At 24.0% G+C, this 19,716-nt stretch overlaps 1 protein-coding gene across 2 annotated transcripts; it reads right to left on the reverse strand.

Moving 5' to 3' along the window:
• Positions 1–26: 26 nt before the first annotated feature.
• LOC129975973 (tRNA:m(4)X modification enzyme TRM13 homolog) lies at positions 27–19,017 on the reverse strand. 2 transcript variants are annotated; one of them, XM_056089283.1, is made up of 14 exons: positions 18,821–19,017; positions 18,240–18,396; positions 17,425–17,471; positions 16,710–16,776; positions 15,765–15,821; positions 15,466–15,535; positions 13,344–13,529; positions 9,485–9,573; positions 7,768–7,840; positions 7,116–7,190; positions 6,769–6,835; positions 3,667–3,824; positions 742–799; positions 27–232 (listed from the first exon to the last, which is right to left on the reverse strand). In XM_056089283.1, the coding sequence occupies exons 2-14, from the start codon at positions 18,375–18,377 to the stop codon at positions 46–48; spliced, it is 1,272 nt and encodes a 423-aa protein (XP_055945258.1). In that variant the 5' UTR covers positions 18,378–18,396; positions 18,821–19,017; the 3' UTR covers positions 27–45. The 2 variants fall into 2 exon arrangements, with proteins under 2 accessions (XP_055945258.1, XP_055945257.1); XM_056089282.1 differs by having other exon boundaries at positions 18,240–18,401.
• Between the last annotated feature and the right edge of the window lie 699 nt (positions 19,018–19,716).

The raw sequence follows: 19,716 nt of genomic DNA on the forward strand, positions 1-19,716 counted from the left end.
AAATAAAGAGAAACTGGCAAAAAATATAAAATATATATATATTTATCAATTTTTTTTACAAGTAGCAAGTAGAGCTACATTTTCTAATGATACAAATTTGTCAATATATGTAACAAGTCTTACATCATAACCTTCATCCTTTAAGAACTGAATGCGGCCTGCGTCAATCAATCTTTTACATTGCATACCAATTATCTCTCGTTCCTCATGCTTCAGATTAAGTCTTTGATACCTAAAATAATATTTTTTGAGAATTACAAAACAGAAATTTTTCAGTTTCACCTATAATATTTATAAATATTTTTCAAATGATATATTGATAATAAATTAAAGTACTTTTAAGCAGTTGTTTTGAAATTATAATATAATAATATTCATTTAAAGATAATATGAACAGTACATAATTGTAGTTGTAAAAATAATAATAATAATAATAAACATTAATTGATAAATAAAATTTTTAAAAATAAACTAATTCTAAAATTTGAAATGAATATACTTTTATAATAAATTAATTATTAGTTGATTTAAAAATATTTTTTCCCTAATTATTTATTATGTTTAAAAAATTCATAATGTAAAAAAAAAAAAAGTTTTTTACAAACAAATTTTTTTTATAGTACATTGCAACAAAAAAACATCTGAAAAATTATCAATTTAGTCACAATTGCTTTGCCTTATAAAAATCTAATTACTCATATAAATAAAATAAAATTACAAACTGTGTCAATATTTTATTACCTGTTCAAGAGATTTTCATCTGGAACTTCTGTAGTGTGTTCTTCATTATTTTCTGTGGCTAAAATTAACATTCAAGAATATTAAATAACAATAAATGAACTATGTAATACTTTAAAATAAGAACTTATAATCAAATAATTTATGCAATGCATTCAGAAACATTGCATTTTAATACACAAGGTACCCACTCTAATCCTGACTCAAAGGATAACTTGTAAACTGACCAAAATAGGCTCATATTTCCGAATGAAGGGGGAAAAAGCTTTAAATAATGTAAATAATATATTATTTTGTTTGCTCCATACATATCCAGCTAGCAAAAAAAAAAAAAAAAAAAAAAAAAAAAAAAAAAAAAAAAAATGCAAAGTTTGAATTTTTATAAAGTTTTCCTAATTCAATTAATCATATTTATTAAAGTAGCTTTTCACATTTAAAATGAAAAATGCATTTCTTTTGTGATCAAAATTGGCCATATTATAAAGTTTTAAATGCTGCTAATTTATATGATTTTATGCTATTTCAATGGTTAGTTTGAAGAAGATCTACCAATCACAAAGCAGTGTTTGTTAGAAGCGACCATTGATTAGATAATAATGAAATTCATTAAAATAATTTTATAAATGATTGATAGATGATTCTGTAGATGATGATAGCTTTGATTTTCATTAAAATGATGAAATTCAAAGCTTTATAGATTGTTTATTTTAATGCTTTCTTGTTTTTTGCTTTTACGATATGTTTCTTATAGAATATTTTTTACTAAATATGATTAATAGATCAGGATACTATAAAAATTTAAGCAATAAAATTTTCTTTGAAAATACATTTATTACTAAAAAAAGCTAAATTATAATTCTTTATATAGTTGAAACATTTTTCCAACAGAAAATATAAATCTTTCTCTCATGACTTAGAAGTTAGCTACTTAGTCACGAGTAACATAGACAACCTGCATATAAAATATCATTTTTGTAGAAAATTGTGTTTTTAAGAATAAAGCACTTAGCAATAAGGTAAAACTGAATAAGATTTATCCAGGAATCAGATTGAAATGACTCTTAGGAAGTATAAATTTGATCTTAAAGAACTTGTATTCATGAAAGTGCATTGCAAAATTTCATTTAAAATCTAAGTTGATAAGGCATTTAAAATAACACTGATTATCATACCCAAAAAAATAATAAATATTAAAATCAACTAATAGTTTCAAGAAATATTTATCATTACTTCAAATAATTATCCATTGATAAAATTAGATTAGCATCCTAGTTTGAATCTTATACACAAATGATAAAAAAAATTGTGCATTAATTTGAAATTAATTGACCAGCTCAATACTACTGGAATGCCTACTTTGATGATAATCAAACTTAATGCAATAAAATTTCAAGAATGTAATAGTTGTAAGTATGTGTGTGTGTAAAATTGAGATGTCAACCTCAGAATATCCAATTACAAGATTAACAATTGCTCTGAATTATTTTGATTTCATAGGTTCAGTGCATCAAAATATCTTTCAAAGATTGAAATGTTCATTGAATAAGATGCTTTCTACTTTAGACTAAGATCTTTAATTTGATAGCAGATGCTAAACTTCTATACTGAGCAATTTAAATGAGCAACAGTTCAGTTAGTAAAATTAAAGCAAAATTATGTTTAGAGGAGTGACTAAAAGAACATAAGTATTTTTTGCTCTTCGAATTTCTATATCAATAATTATTTGATTCATAACAAATGAAATAAGCTGAAAGAATGATACAGATAAGTTAAAAAGAAATGTTCCCTTCAAGTGGATCTATTCAGAGGCAGAAGAGTTCTACCCTCATCTTTGTTACACACTAATGCACAGCAATTCAATGCTTTTCATTTTTCTTTATAAGAGTCTAGATCTACAAGAAATATCAGATAAAGAAGATTCTTTCAAAGTTCATTAGCGAATTGTATTTTGAGGTAAGAAAAATGGTAACTAATATCAACATTATGTAGCATGTTTTCTTTATTTGCATTTGTGCATTTCGGGTCTTATTTTTCCAAAATTTGGCACAGATTTAAACTTTAAGTTATAAGACATCATATTAAATTTCATTTCTATAAATTCTTCTTTTTCTTTAATCTTTCATTATTGAATTTCTGTACACATGAAATATATAGAGCAAATGCAGATAACACCACTATATGACCCTGAATCTGGACTCCTCATGAAGACTAACACACAGTCTGGATCATTATTAGTTATTTGACATTGACAGTTGTCATTTAAAATTTGATACAAATCTATTCTGAAGATAAAATTTAATCCAAATATCGCACTTCCAGGTATTTGTATGTTTCAATTATCAAGTCCATATGCACATGAATCAATAGGCAGAATTTTTGTAAACATATTATGCCCAGAGAAAATTTTGTATGAAAACCACATACCAAATTTCACCATTCCAATTCATTGCATTTTTGAATTGTTGGGTTCTTACATATAATTATATAGACACATATAATAATAATAATTATTATTATTTTTTATATTTGTGAGAGATTTAAAATGTGGAGGATCATAAACACTTCAAAATCAAAATTTTATGGTGATTACATTTTATATGAAGGGAGAAAGTCATGTGGATAAGTGCTAATTAATTGCTACATTTTCAAATCATGAAAATTGAATAAATGCAATTTTTGCCTTTTTTTATTGCTTTACAATTTTATTATGTGAACAATTTACAAGGCTACAATAGTAGAAGTAACTAACTATATTTTCTAATTTTCTTTATGTTTTGAGTTATCTTTAGGCATCATCAATTTTTATAGGCTAGCAGATGAATTAAGTTGCATTTGTATCAAATAATTGAACTTTCAATCTGACAAAATCAAAAATATTCTGAATATATATATATATATATAAGATTGCAAGCGAACATAAAACATTACCAGATTTCCTTAAGCCGCATGTCGCCCAACTAGCTATACAACACATGAGTTTGAAATCTTTTTCAGCAAAACCATGCTCTTCCATAAAATGTTTCCCTGTGTAGGTATTCCAAGAGCAACGATGATGACAACATAAAGCCATCAGCAGACCACAGATCCTTATGGAGAAATAATAATATATATATGTATACATTTGTCAAAGAAGAATTTAAAAAAATGTTTATTTAAATTCTAATCAAAACAGCAGAACAAATTTGAATAAAATTCATTAAAGGAAAAAAAAATTGTGAGATATTTCTTTCCACTTGTTATGATTGATTAAGTAATTAGTGATTATAATATTTTTAAAAGAAAGGAATGAGTAGTTATTAACAAAAAATTGCTAGTAAACAACTTGTTATTGCTTTAAGTGATGATGGCGAGTTCAAAATAAACATTTATAATTTGTAATTTAATCTATATAGTGAGCTTGTTGCGATTTTCTAATGAACTGCCCGGTTTTAAATATAATATTTTTAATCTACAAAAACACAGCTACACTACAAAATTTACAAACACTCATAGACAATGAGGTTAAAGTAAGCAGTATGTTGGAAGGATTCCACCATTTCAAACCGAAAGCATTCGGCATTAGCGCATACGAAAAAGTCGACCCCAGGATTCAGGTATCCCCCGTTCAACTGCTTGGCTGTAAACGCCACAAGGGGGCGCTCTCTGCTCAAGGGGAAAAGGAGGTGCTACATCTATAATTTCTTTTAATAAATATTACTAAATCTTGAGCCCAGCCCCCCCTCTCAAATTCAGTATCAGGTAGCTTCATGAGTACAAGATTTAATAAATAGATTAACATATAATTAAGCTCTAAATATATAAAAAGAGTAAAAATTATACAAAATCTGAATATTTTAAAATATCAAGAAAAGGGAAAAAGATTTATTAGAACATGAATCAAAAATGAACCAAAACTTTTTTTATTTGATAACTTCTGACTATATTAACACATAAAAAGGATTTTTACATTTGTTAAAAATTCAAAAAAGATTATATTGATACCAACATATCTGTCATGCAATTTTTTAAAAACTAATTTTACCAATATTTCCCATGATTTGCAATAATAGTCTAAATTATTGTATTAAACTTAAACCAAATTTCATTATTTCACAAAATTATTCAATGACATTATGCTTCATTGTTAAAGTTATAATTAATAATATTTTCATTTTTCATACATTAGTTAAATGAATTCACAACAGATTTTCATTTTTATACAGATGGAAGCTATACATTAAAAAAAAAAATGTTTTTTGATTCATTTTTATTGAATCAAGACATGTTTTTACTTCATTTGATAAGTTTTGTTCATTGGTATATTTCATAATATCAATTTTGAATTCATACTTCATATGACAAAGAACTTTTTTTCCTAAGCTAAAGTTTATAACTTAATTAATTTTTTTTTAGTTTTCATTTGTATAATTTTTTTTTAGACATTACAAACTAAAAATTACAAAAAGATTATGATGCTTAATATGTGCAAAATTTTCTCTTTTAATTCTTTTAAAGAAATTTTTACTTTCTTTGCACTTTATACATGAAGTAGCGGGAAAATATTGCGATTGTCAAAAAATTTGAAATTGAGATTTCGAATGAATCACCAAGTTTTAAACCTCCCTGCATTTGAAAAAGCACATTTTAGGCATTATACCTGTTTGTGATAAAGGTAACTCAAAAAGGCTTTTCAGCTATGTAAATGAAATTATGTATTTGGACATAATTGATTAAAAATATTAATTTTCAATATTAATAATCAATATTTTGCAACTATTGCTTAATAATGACAAATTTATAGATTTCTCTCAAATTGTGAAAGAAATTCATCCAGAGAAAGTTTATCAGTCACACTGTCCTAATATAAATTAACACAACAACAATAAAATAAAGAGAGAGAGATAAAATCTGGCATACAGATTTCACATCTAAAGAATCAGTATCTAATACACATAAAACCAAATCCATCAAGAGGTTGACTTTTTTACAATTGTAGTTCTGTGTTGTAATTGAATAGAGATTGGCTTTAAGCAGTTTGGGGAAAAAAAAACAACCCTCATCTAAAACACAATTTTTTTTTTTTTTTTTTTTTTGAGGGGGAGGGGTACTGTTAGTCTTGTGCATGATTATTTGCAAAAAATTAAAAAATGTGTGTTAAATTGAGCAAAAATACTAAATTTATACCAAAGATCAATATAATATATTTTGTTTAATAACACCATGCAAGGCCTTCACAGACTTAGCCGACACTCAACATTTTATGTGGACTGAGGAAGATAATTCACTAGAAAATATGCAAGGAAGTTTTGTGGAGACCACTCACACAGGTTAAAATATCGTTCTTAAGAATATTTTCAGAAATTTGATTTCCTTTTACTTTTTAAAGTGTTGTTGCATAATTTCATGCAAAATGTATGAGGGTATAAATATTTTGCAATTTTTCTAAATGGTTAATTTTTTTGTTATTAAATTTAATCATACATTGATATTTAATTCAAAATAGTGATTCTTAAAATGCTTATAAGTAAGTATATCATTTTTACAAAAATTTCAATTTCCATGAAACTGATATTTTTAGGTTTTATCAGGTAATATAGGGAAATTTCACATACTTATGATTTTTGCATTAATAATTTATAGACAGGATAGCCAATATTATAGATGAACAAATTGATCACCTAAGTTAAATTTTATAAAACAATCTCAGAATGAATGTCAAAAAGTTACAAGGCTTGGCACAAACAGACAAATTTATATTATTTTAATTTTTCCTCCTTCTTCTGACACTGCTATGGTAACACTGAGGTAGACTCAAAATATGCAAAATGCAATTTTTTTAATGCAAACAATTTAAATATACTTTTACTATGATCATAACTATTTGCTTTAGTTGTTAATTAAAGTAATTGCAATGTCTTTTCAGGAAATTAATTAGAAAATATAACATGCAAAGCAAAAGTTCAATAAGTTTTTTAAAGTATAAAAAATTGTTACTTCAATATGTAAAAAAAATAATGAAGTTACTTTTATCAGGTCCAATATTTCACTTACTTATGTTTAATTTTTTCTCCATTTTCTTCCGAAACTATAGAATTCATTAAACACCTCATTGCAAGATCTGTAAATAAAAATAAATAATTATATCTCATTGTAATAAATAACCTACACGTGTTGAAAATAATCCACACCTATAGATCAAATTTAATACTATACAATAAATATCTGAAAAGCTGCCAATTTCAACTGACTTAATGATGAGATTTTAGAAAAATAAAATCATACAAATATTTACCTAAATAACAAGTCGAATATTAGAAAAATAGCCTCATTCAGGTATATGATTTTCTAATATTTATAAGATATACATCACAGTTATTAAGTAAAAATTTAATGCATACCTGTGGCTCCTCCACAGAGGTGTTTACTTACTCCCACAACATTACTAAGTTTATCTTTAATACTTTGAATTTTTCCTAGAAAATAAATGCTTGATATTTAAAAATGAAACACACTAAGTAAAATTATCAATGCTATATTTTCATAAATATTTATTATTATATATAATCTTGATAAATATTTAGAATTTTCATATGAAATAGCTTAAAATGCAATGAAGTATAAAAATTGTCTCAAATTAAAGCTAATTGCAATAGCCATGGATAAAGCAGTAAAAAATTATATTCTTTCATTCATATTAGTTGTTTTCATAAGTAAAATAGAAAAACAATTATAAAATTGATTCAAAATAAATCAAGAAATGATAATAACTGTTATAACATAAATACTCATAATAAAATATGCCTAATTTATACTGATGCAATATGACATTACTGTATTCTTTAAAAGGAAAAAAAAAATTTTTTTTCAAGAATTTATGCAAGTTATTATATCAGTTTCAAATATTTAAAAGAACATAAACACTATATAAAGTACCTTAATCTTTTGTAAAAATATATTTCAAAGCATAGATTATATATGATTTTATAGAAATATATGTTCAAAAATTAATGGCACATTTTAATTTATTAGCTAGCCAGAAAGAATTCTTACCCAAAAATAAATGCTGAATATCAATTCTTATTCTTTCAATTTCAATATCAGAATCTTTAAACTTATTATCACTCTACAAAATAACAATATAAAAATGTATAACAAAAAAATTTATAAATTAATAAAAATTACAAAAGAATTTTATAAACATTTATTACAAAGAATAACTATGCATAGTTATTCACAAAATTAGTTATCTTTTGAAAACTTTCATGCAAAATTATATTTAATTAATAACGCAATTTTGAATTAAGTGAGGCTAACTAACAAAATGAATGTAAAATACAAAAAAATAATTTAATAAAATATTCTTGATCATATATACATTCATATCACAATCATTTAGGTAAGAATTGAAAGATTGTAATTTTGAGGTATGCAAGTTTAAACTTTTGACTTGTTAGGAAAAATAGTAAAATTTATTTTACATGCTTGAAACTTTTTTGATGATTAGATAATTGGTTTAAATAATTAATTGGAAGTTCCAGTCAGTTGCAGGTTTTCTTTTTGACATAATGGCCAAAATATGAATTGCTTCTATGACTTTTGAATTAATAATAGTTATTTCACTGAACTTATTACTTTATAACATCAGTATAATATTTTATCTCAATACACTGCATAAGCTAATTATTTTAACAATGTCTTTGGTATTCTCCACATATATTTATTATGTCATTGTAATATTCTTCCTCTTCCTAATATAGATGACTTCCTTCAAGATGTTCACCCAATCATGCATAGTGTAGACTTTCATGTACTTTTTCTGTAATTCAGTAGCATTGTGTATACAATCACCACTATCATGGATTTCATATTATAATACCAAATACCATAAATTATAATGAAATATATAATATGTTTTATTATACTGCTTGTAATGTGATTAAAGAATTAAATCTGATCTACTACTATAAACGGTGAAGTTACATAATTTGTTACTGTTAATGTAAGGGTCTATTTCATGCACAGTCTAGAATCTGATCACTGATTGTTCCTATATGAATATTTTTTGAATTGATAAACATGCTCATGTAACATTACAGAATTAATTGCTGTCTATATTCATATGTCCATATTCATATATACAATATTTTAGCATATATACAGTTAAAAATTATAATTAAATATTTTTTGTTTAAAATTAGAACACTATACAAAATTTTATGCACCTTAGATCAATGGCACTCCTGGCTATAGTCAATAAACCCAGTGAATAAAATAAGCCTAGATAAAAGTCAGTTTTAAATTTATTTATATATTAAGCTTTCTAAAATTTTCTTTATTCTTTATATGATATTGAAAGAATAGCTTTTATAAAGAAAATAGGCATCAATAATATATAAAGCAAATTATTATAAAACTATTAATGATTATTACCTCAATATCTGGCTTACTACTTCCATCAAATATGATTAAAAATATCACATTAATAATAATTTATAATCATTATGCCTTTCAAATAATGCATTTAATTTCAATCATGTTAAAAAACTTGTTAAAAAGTCAAGAGGGCATTGGGATATGAATAATTTTATGCTACAATCAAACACTTACTACATGCATTGCATTATACAACTCTTTTAAATTTAATAGTACACTGAAGTTGACTTAAATATGAAAATATACATACTAACAGTATATAATAATATAATTCAATTTCAAATACAAGTAAAATATGTATATATAACTAAGAAACAAGAGCAGCATCACTTACTTTATGTCTCTGAGCTGATTTATCAATTAAAATGAATGATTTCTTTTCACCTTCAGGAGCACATCTGATTATCCAATACATGAGTTGACCTGGTTATAAATCAAGTTGTTAATGCTACAGATTGGCAATGCAATAAAATTTCTATGCCACAATTAATATTTAAAAATAAGACAAATGTTATAATAAATTATGTTGAAACACAAATTTGTTCAGATTAATATATGTTTATTAATTTGAAAATTGAAATCAAAACATTTTACATAATATTTCTTGGAAGTAGTATGATAGTAAAAAAAATTTTTTAACAAAATAAAAGAATATTCTACATATTTCTATAATAATTATTAGTGAATTGTAAAACTTTTTTATATAATAAAATAAGCAAAATCTTGAAGAAATAATTGCCCTCATTTTCAAAATGGTATTTGAAGCTGTAGTCTTTGCAAATATTTGAATTGTAATTGCTAAACTACAAGTAGATAAGACATCTCTTTAATTTGATAACAAAAAATATTAACCAGAATTTTTAAAAACAATTTCAATTTTTGCAAATAATGATGCAATATAATAGAAATAAAACAAGATGTTTTTGCTCTAAACAAGATGCTTAGAAAATAAATACCAATGTAAAATAATAAATAAACTACTATAAAGTGAAAAATAATTGTAATAGAATAAATATATTTTCTTTGCATTCAACTCATTAAGAAGTTTGGGAAGAAAGAAATCTATTACTGATAGTTTATGAACTTCTAATCATCACAAGACAAGACTTAAGTATTATCAAAAACCTATTTCTGTTCAACATTTTTGAAAATTTTTAATGCTATTTTGGCACAGTTCTTTATATCTTGTATTAATAATAGTGGCTAAAGAAAAAAAAAAACTTTGTATAGAGTATGTCTTTCCCCATGAAATATTAATAATTGTCTTGATAAAAAAATTGCCAAATCATAACATCCAAATAATGATTGTCCAAGCACATAACACATCAATCAAACCTTTTTACAACATTCAATACCTGTTTCTACAAACTTTGTTATGGTTGTGAAAATAAAACATACCTGCTTGTATATATTTTTTAAAGAATTACACTTATTTCCAATTTGATAAATGCATGAAATCAAAATTTTTTCCACCTACAAAGGAATTCCCTTTATTTTATTTATTTAATTGAACTTAAAGGAAATTATAAAATTGAAAGAAACTATTTTAAAGAATGACAAATGATATTACATCAGGGCTTCTCAAACTATTGTGTATATATATTGCTAATGGTATTATATTCTATTTCTGATAACAGAATTTTTACACAAAAGACTTAAATAATTGTTCAAAATGAATATAAAATGTCAATTTCTACAGCATTTTTTAAAAATCTTTATTATTCAGATTGTATTTGTTCTTGTTCCACTCTTCTTATATATTATTGCACCATCTACACTAGTCTTATGCTTTACATCTTTGAAGAAACTACTTTCCTAAAAATTTAGGCAATGAAAATTGGATAAGATATCTGCATTTTTATTTTGCTCACAGTTCTAGATAATACATCAATTCAAGAAAGAAACCAGCTTTCAAATAATTTAAGAGACAGAAATCTCATAAATGAGTTTAGAAAAGTGATTCATGCAAATTTTGAACTTTAGGTAAAATAAATATAAAAATATTTTTGAAAAAAAAAAGAAAAAAAAAAAGGACTAAATTATTCATGTCTTTCAACTCATCACATCATCAGAAAACTTAATTTTCAGGCACGTTATTAATTAACAGTAAACACAGTGCATGTTGTAATTTCAACACGATTGATAAATAAAGGCTGATGTAATGAAATTGTTTACAATGAAACAGGCTCATCCATTGCAGTAATCCTCATCAATAATAAATCTTAATATCTGCTGTTATGTATAATCCATTATTTATATACTATATATTGTAGAGTAATGATGTACTCTAATGCATTATTATTTCTACAATAGACATATTGTACTTTATTTATAGAATTGTTGTATGTATTGTATTTTATGAATAGAATTGAATAAGTTTGAAAATATTTTGTTCTTTAATTATAAACATTTCATTTAGATATATTGATTAGAAAATGCTTTTAAATATATTTTCACTCATATTTATATTATAAAAAAAGTTTGTTTAAAGGTGGGAGAATGAGTGAAAATTATAATTAAAGGGCACATTAGTACATTTACCTTTCAGTTTCTACCTCTTGCTATTATTATGTGGAGAGAATTACAACATGAAGATTATGAACTGTATAATATAATATTCTGATATTAAGAGCAATTTTATTTGTGAGAAGCAGGTCTATCTCTACTAGAAATAAAAATGAATGTGTGTTTGTGAGTGTGTTGGTCTTCTACAGGTTAGATTGTTCGATTTACAACTATCAAATTCGGCATGTATACCTTAAAGGGCAGAAATGTACATCCTAAAGTGATTTTTTTGAAATTATAATTAATTAAAAGTTAAGCTAAATTTGGATGTTTTTTTGCATTACTCTCCAAATATTATTTGTAAAAATATAAATTTTACACCATTTCAAAATTTATCTTTTTAATGATTGATACCAATTTAATAGCTGTAAGAATTTTTATTAATTTTAACAATCTTTTAAATTTATCGATATGTAATAGTCTAATTTCCAATAAAACATTTTATAGTTGTTCTGATATTCAAAACTTTTTGATTGCTTCATCAAATATTTAATTGTACTATTTTCTAACATTAATGAAAAATAGAGAAAAAGGATTCTGTTTATTATCTGTGTAGACTAGAAGACAAGTAAAAAAGTGAAGTTATAGTACTGTGAAAATTAGAAGATTTATGAACCAGATTTTACACTTTAAGAGTGCTATGATGCCATAGATTAGTCTCCATTAGAAAGATACATGTATACAATAATCAGAACTTAAGTAAAACAATTAAAATAACACAGCTTTAATGTCAGACAATTTAGCAGAATCATGGACATGTATTTATATCCAAACGATTTATTTGAAATAAAATATAATCAATATTTCTAGTAATCCAGCTTGTCACTTGAAGTAACCAGTTCAAAATAAAATAAAGGAAGAAAAAAGTCAACAGGCAATACCATTTATCATACAATTACACAAAGTGGACCACAAGAAATGACATGAAGATTTCAGTCAAAAAACATTATAATAATTTAACATGAAGAAATATTGCAATAAAGAAAATTAGATATTATAGATTTCAGGCAATTATTTGTTTTAAATTAATAAAAAAGAGAGAAATGTTATGAGATAAGCAAACTTTGAATCACTGTTTAAAAAAATTGTTTCATTTTCAAAAATTAAAATAATAATAATAATAAGCCATTTAAATAATATCTTCAATTCAAATAAAATCATGTGAATTACTCTTAATTACATGAAGAAAATCTCATAAGTTAACAAATATGAATATTCAGTGAAATACAATGTATTACAGTTTCTAATTTAATAGCAAAAGATAATGGGCCTTTAAAAATGGGTCTCAATTTACTATTATAAAAATTAATGGCTCTGAGAAAAATACCTATATTTTTAAAACTGAATCATTTCATTATTTTTTAAATATTAATTTAGTAAATATGCATCAAATGGCATAAAATGAATATAAAATACATCAAAAAACATTTTAATAATTTCATATAATACTACTTAGACAGCCAGTGACAAAAATCTCCGTTTATTCGGGGTTCGGTAGTTCTGAGGTAATGGGTGTAATAATAATAATAACAATAATAAAAAATACTACTTAGTACAATAAGGTTAAAGCAAGTTTGGTTTTATAAGTTCCTAGAATGTTTCAAAAGAGAAAATATAAAATTAGTTACCTTTTCCTGCACCAAATTCAATGAAACAAGATCCATTTTGAAGAAAATGAAATTGATCCATAAGTGACAATAAGGATGCCTGCTGTTTCATATGTTTAAAGTTATTTAGTTTATCATCAGAATTTTCTATTTCTGATTTTAAAAGGGGATGCATAGTTATGATTTCTGTATTTTCCAAATGCAATTCTAAAAATAAAATGGAAATAAATTAATGAAATGCAAATATGCCAGAAATATGCAATCACATTTATCAAACTGTGGAAATTAGATCAATTTAATTAAAAACATTACTTTTGATTCATGTATTCAAATTAATATATACATATTTGAGATTATTAACATTATAAAATGCATTTGGGAATTATTACATAAACAAAGAAGGAAAAATAAGTTCTCTAAAGGGAAAACATAGTATTTTAATTAATTCCTCAGATTATTTTTCAAAAGTATCAATGTTTTATTTTAGATAAAAAAAAAAAAGTTTAATTCTGCAGTAACCCCATACCTATGATATCCTTCACTTACTAAAGCAAAAAAAAAAAAAAAAAAAAAAAAAAAAAGTAAATAAGAATGAAAAGAAGAAAAAGTAAAATTTATCAGAATATATATTACCATAAAATAAATTCACAAATTTTAAAAATGAGAAAAGATTCCTTTTACTTTCTTTCATATAAAATATTATAAATCTCAAAAAATTTGAATTCAATATTTTGATGAACCTTCATATTTCAGACCTTCCTGAGTTTGAAAAACACACTTTTGGTATTATGCCCATCAGTCTGTGAGCATGATAACTCAAAAGTGTCTTAAGCTAGATGGAAATAAATTAGGTATATAGACTTTAAGCAAAATTTTTAAATTCCTGACAAATTTTGAATGAGATTTTCTCAAAAGAAATCTGTCTGTCTGACTGTCTCAGTACAAGTGAAACTGACATCAAATTTTAAAAAATCTAACATTTAAAATATAGATTCTTATCAAATTCTGAATTAAATCTGTCAAAAGATTGATCATTCTACGGGATTTGTACTTTTACACAAATGTAAATACAATGACTTAAATCAATGAAATTCAGTATGTTATCTTGTGACTATAATTGTAGTTTTATGTGAAATTATGATTCTAGTCGGTCAACAAAACGGTGTCCAAAATACATATTTGCATGATGGATTCAGTAAGAATGTTATATTTATTACAAATATATTTCATAACTATTGTTCGCCACTGACATGCAAGGCATTTGTAACCTCGCTCAAAGTCTGCAATTTTATGTGAAGGGCAGTGAATAAAACCTTTACTGAAGATTATGCAAGAAAATTTTGGGGAGACCATTCTTGCTAGTTGATTATAAATCTAATGCGGAATATGGGAAGAATTCATCACTTGACAGAAAAGATTAAAGATACCACATACAAATTGATCAGAAATAAAGACAGGATAATTGTGTTAAATTTAAACATAACTTATCACAGAAATAAAGGGGGAAAAAATAGAGTAAAAAATATTATATCATATATAAATAAAAGCAGATATATCTTGTAGAAATGAACATATTGTCTATTTAATCTCATTTCGTTTGAAGTTACTGATCTTACTTAATTAAAAATAGAAGTATTAAAAATTTATATTTTTATGAAGAAATTTTATAAATGTGTAAACTAAAGAGCTGCTAAATCATTTTTCAATATCAAATTTTGGATACTAATCAATAATTTTTAGAAAAAAATATTTAAGAGATATTGCATATTCTAACTTATATTTATAATATTCTTCAGAATTAATCATTTTTTATTAATTACGATACCAATGAACAATTACAAAGTACTAAAAACTAAATTTCAATAAATAATAGAATGAATATAAGTAACATAAGATTGGAAATTTTCTTCCTAATTAAAATGGATAGTGCAAAAATACATTCCATGATTAATTTAAAGTTGACTGTACATTTACGAGTGCAAAAGGAAAATTGAGATAAAATTATGTAATTTTTAATTAATATTTGTAGCAGGAATAAGCTACTTATATTGACTGACAATATCAGATTATGATTCTTAACTATAATGACACATAACACAGAAAAACATTTAAAGAAATAAAAAATAAAAAGTATTTGCCTTACCATTATAAACATTTCTAACTTTTTGAATAAAAGAAAGAAGTTCTTCATCTGGAACATCCTTTAAGCTCAACTATTTCAAAAAAAAAAAAAAAAAAATTAAAAAACAGAAATGTAAATTTTAAAATAAAAATCACTTGTATGCTTAATATTCATTAAGATGCTTTGTAAAGCTATAATTGCAAATATAAAATAATTTCAACTGGAAACCAAAAATATGAAAAAACTAAAACACACACAGAAACAATATAAAAAACATAAAATCAAATATAAATTTTTTCACTAAAATCATAGATTTTTACCTTATTATTTTCAGAGCTTCCATTTGTATCTATATTTACATTTTCAATAAAGTAATCCTAAAAAGGCAGCAAGAAATTTTTTTTTTTACAAAACAATATTTTTTATCACGTTTTCTAATCAAATTATTTTTAATAACTGGAATATAGAATGATTTGCACCAAACATATCATGTATTTATTATATCACATAACTGTTCCATTTAAATTAGAAATTTATTAGTTTAATGTTAAAAATAAATTATAAAACACATAATGACTTTTTTTTAGAAAAATTCAATCTAAGAAAATATGATAACTTTTAATTTATTATGTAGTGTTGCAAATTTTATTTAATAACAAAAATTGCAATAATATATTATAAGGACACAAATTTTCACATGTTAAGAAATGGAACACAATTTTTTTTTTAATGGAATAAAGATGTGATAATAGTAATGTGGTATTTTTTAAAAATGCATAATGACATGTAAGAGTATTAAACTACGTATTTAAAATTCTTTTTTATTTTTAAATTAGCATTTTTTAAAAGATAATATTTCAAGTCCTATGAGTATATGTCAAGAAAATTTATTGCAGCTAATGCAAATATTCATCAAATAATCTGACTATCTAATAAATAGTTAAATTTTTAATCTTATCACTGTTATTAAATTAATTATATGAAATAGAAATTGGAGTCAATAAACTCACAAATTGAATTGAACAATTTTTTTATCTTTTAAATAATGAAAATTTTTGCTATCTTCAGAGTAAATTTTTATAACAGTATAAATAAAATAATTTAAAAAAAAATGAAAATAAAGAATTCCAGAACCAGAAACAATATACAGATAATTAAAGGAGTTTTAAATATATACACATATATAAGAGTTTAAAAATTATAAAATGAATAACAATAAAAACATTAACTGTAAACTGCAAGCATGACATTCAAATTTTACTTACAGGTTGTTGCTTTTGTCTGGCATTACACTTTTTCAAATGTTTCTGTAACTTTGATTCATAGCAGAAGCTAAATAGATTATAAATAAAACAATTAAAAATGATAAAAACATAACTTTTTTTAGGAATAATTACAAAAATATGCAAAATTTTAGCTGCTTGCAGGCAAACTGAAAAATGTCCACTGCCTCCTATGCTGACAAAAAATTGAATTAATAATTACTTACATTTTTCACTATTTCTGCCAAAACATATCACCATAATTTTAAGTAAAGCATAATAAGACTTATTTTATGAAGTTAATCAGTTTTTAAATAAGATTTTTAAAAAGATAAAAATATATTCAATATAACTAGATTTAATGTAATATCTTGAATAATTGATTTTGGCAGGATTAACACTTTAATTCAACAATCTTTAAACCAAAAAAGAAACACTAACACAAATCAAATGCAGTTCCTAGCATTACGTCAAATATTAGAGTTCAACAATTCAATAAAAAGGATTTTTTTGTGTGTGTGTGATGTGAAATTAAAGGTAAATAGTGACATATATTCACAATTGACATATAGTTCTTATGGCTTTAATTAATATAAGATATTCTATGCATAGATCATTTGATACTAGTAAATATCAGTATGAAAACCTCTGAGAGATATAAAGAAATATAAATAAATTTAAAAATCATTTGACACAAAGTAAATAAAGAAAAACATACTGAGAAGAGTCATATGGACATGGAATTCGAGATCCTTTCTTTGGATTCTAAAAATTAAAAAAAGATAAGAAATTGATATTTTTAAATAGATATTTACAAATATAAGAAACTATCAAAATAAGAAACTACAGAAATATATTTTTGAAATTTTTCTCCTAGAAAATGAACAACAATAAACATATTTTTTATGAGATAAGATCATCAGCTAAAATCTTGAAAATTAGCAGAATGTACAGTTTAAAATTTTCAAATAAAATATAAAAGTAAAAGTTTTTTTGTTAATACATAAAGTATATATCATCACTGAAAGTAATTTTTATCTTTAAAACCACATTATTTCAAACTTATAAACTTTCATTTAAAATGAAAAAAAAAAAAAAAAAAAAAGTGGAGTTAGACAGCATTAATTTCAGCATCTTTCAAGTAATGGAAACAATATTCATTTCACATTGGAGAAAACCCGTTAAAAATATAAATCGTAAAATATTTTAAACAGTTTTTTTATAAGAAATAAAATTAATTTTCATTAGTTAATTTTCCTCTTTTTCATGAAATATAATTTACAGTTATAAAGTAATATTTTAGAATATTCATTATTTTGATAAGACATTAACTAAGAATAAAAATATTTTTTCCTCCACCAATCTGGCCCTGCAAGAGATTTTTTTTATATAATTGAACAAAATAAAACAAATAAAAATATGTGAAACAGTCATGAAACATCTGAATCAATATTTACTAAATTGGTTTAACATTCTGAAGATAAAGGAAAAATTAATAACCAAGAAAAATACTCTTAAAGATGAACAACTTACAAGATCAGTTCCCAAATGTGAATGATGAGGACAAAAAGACATTCCTTCTGCTTTTTTCATACGGCAATGCCTTTTTTTCCTTTCTAAGAAGAATGAACAAACATTTTCTGCATCTTCCTCTGCCACTCTTTTGCTCATGGTTTTATAACGTAAAAGCCTGTGCTGGTTTGTAGAAGCAAAAAAAGAAAGAAAGAAAAAAAAAAAAAAAAAAGGCAATGCATAATGAAAATGAATTGTACATGTAAAAATTGATAATTTCGGTTTTTTTTTTTTTTTTTTAATTTAGAATTTATTAAACGTCATTTAAATACATCTCTAACTTTTTCAATTACTGTGATTAGAAATTAATGCTAATTTTTTTTAAATTAAATTTTTAAAATGCACGTTTTTATTAATGTGCTAAAATGTAAAAAAAAAAAAATCTTATATTAAAAAAATTGGAAATCAAAGCAATAAAAAAAAACAATACAAACCATGGAATGATATAAATGCGTTAAATAAATTGGCATTTTAATCAAATTTATATCAAATTTTAATTTCCCAACCATATTTTTTTAGCAAAATGAGAAAATTATACCTACCAGTAAGGTGAGCTACGAGAGGAACTTTCGTATATATTGTTTAGAATTATTCAATTGCTATAATGTTAGGCAAGTATAATGAAAACTAATTTTGTAATAAAAATTCTTATTTCTTCTATCAGTTTGAAAGAAACGCATGGATAAAATACACAAATAGATAAAAACATAAGTTCACTAAAACATAATTTCGCTCACGCGGCGAGTTTTTTTTTTTTTTTTTTGTAAACAGATGAACAATTTTTCGCTTTTGCTTGTACCAGCAATGTTGTATTTAATGCAGATATTCAGGAGATTAAAATTCGAAACTTTTATTTCAAAAATTTTAAAAACGGGAAAAATTATAGTATATTGTATTTTAGATAGTTTTAAGATTATATACGGATCATACTGGGTATTCATGATAAGGATTTAATTTCTTGAAATCTTTTTAAAAATATTGATTTCAAATTGTTGAAACGGCTCTAGTGTAACAACTATTAAATAATCATGAAATCACTCATTTCTAATGTTTTTTTTTTTTTTTTTAGTGTATTATTTGACATCTTTACTGTTAAAGTCAAAATGAAAGTGCAAACATGCCATACCTAGAAACATTGGGGATGTTCATAGTTTTATCAAAGAAAATTTCAAAATACTGAACTGCCCCGTTGTTAAGATCATAAAACTTTACGAATCGTTAAGATCGTGTTTTAATCGAGTTAAATTAATAGCAAATTGATCACTTGACTATCTAACTGCTTCCTCATATCACTTACTAGCACAAATATTCTATAATTTCTTAATATTCAGATTTTTTTTTTTTTTACTTATCATAGTATCAAGATTTCTGGCGTTTCCCGATCTTTTTAGCATCAAACCATCGAGAAAAAGCATGTTACATTACAAAAGAACAGTGC

This window comes from Argiope bruennichi, chromosome 7, assembly GCF_947563725.1.
Source record: "Argiope bruennichi chromosome 7, qqArgBrue1.1, whole genome shotgun sequence".
In the NCBI taxonomy this organism is placed as follows: Eukaryota; Metazoa; Arthropoda; class Arachnida; order Araneae; family Araneidae; genus Argiope; species Argiope bruennichi.

What these genes read in the sequence shown, in the direction of transcription:
- LOC129975973 (XM_056089283.1), bottom strand. Translation starts at nt 18,377, where the DNA reads ATGAGCAAAAGAGTGGCAGAGGAAGATGCAGAAAATGTTTGTTCATTC. An exon ending in CCAGACAAAAGCAACAACCT is followed by an intron (nt 15,822 to 16,709) that starts GTAAGTAAAATT and finishes CTGCCTTTTTAG; the next exon opens with GATTACTTTATTGAAAATGT. An exon ending in CCTCTGTGGAGGAGCCACAG is followed by an intron (nt 6,836 to 7,115) that starts GTATGCATTAAA and finishes TTTTATTTACAG; the next exon opens with ATCTTGCAATGAGGTGTTTA.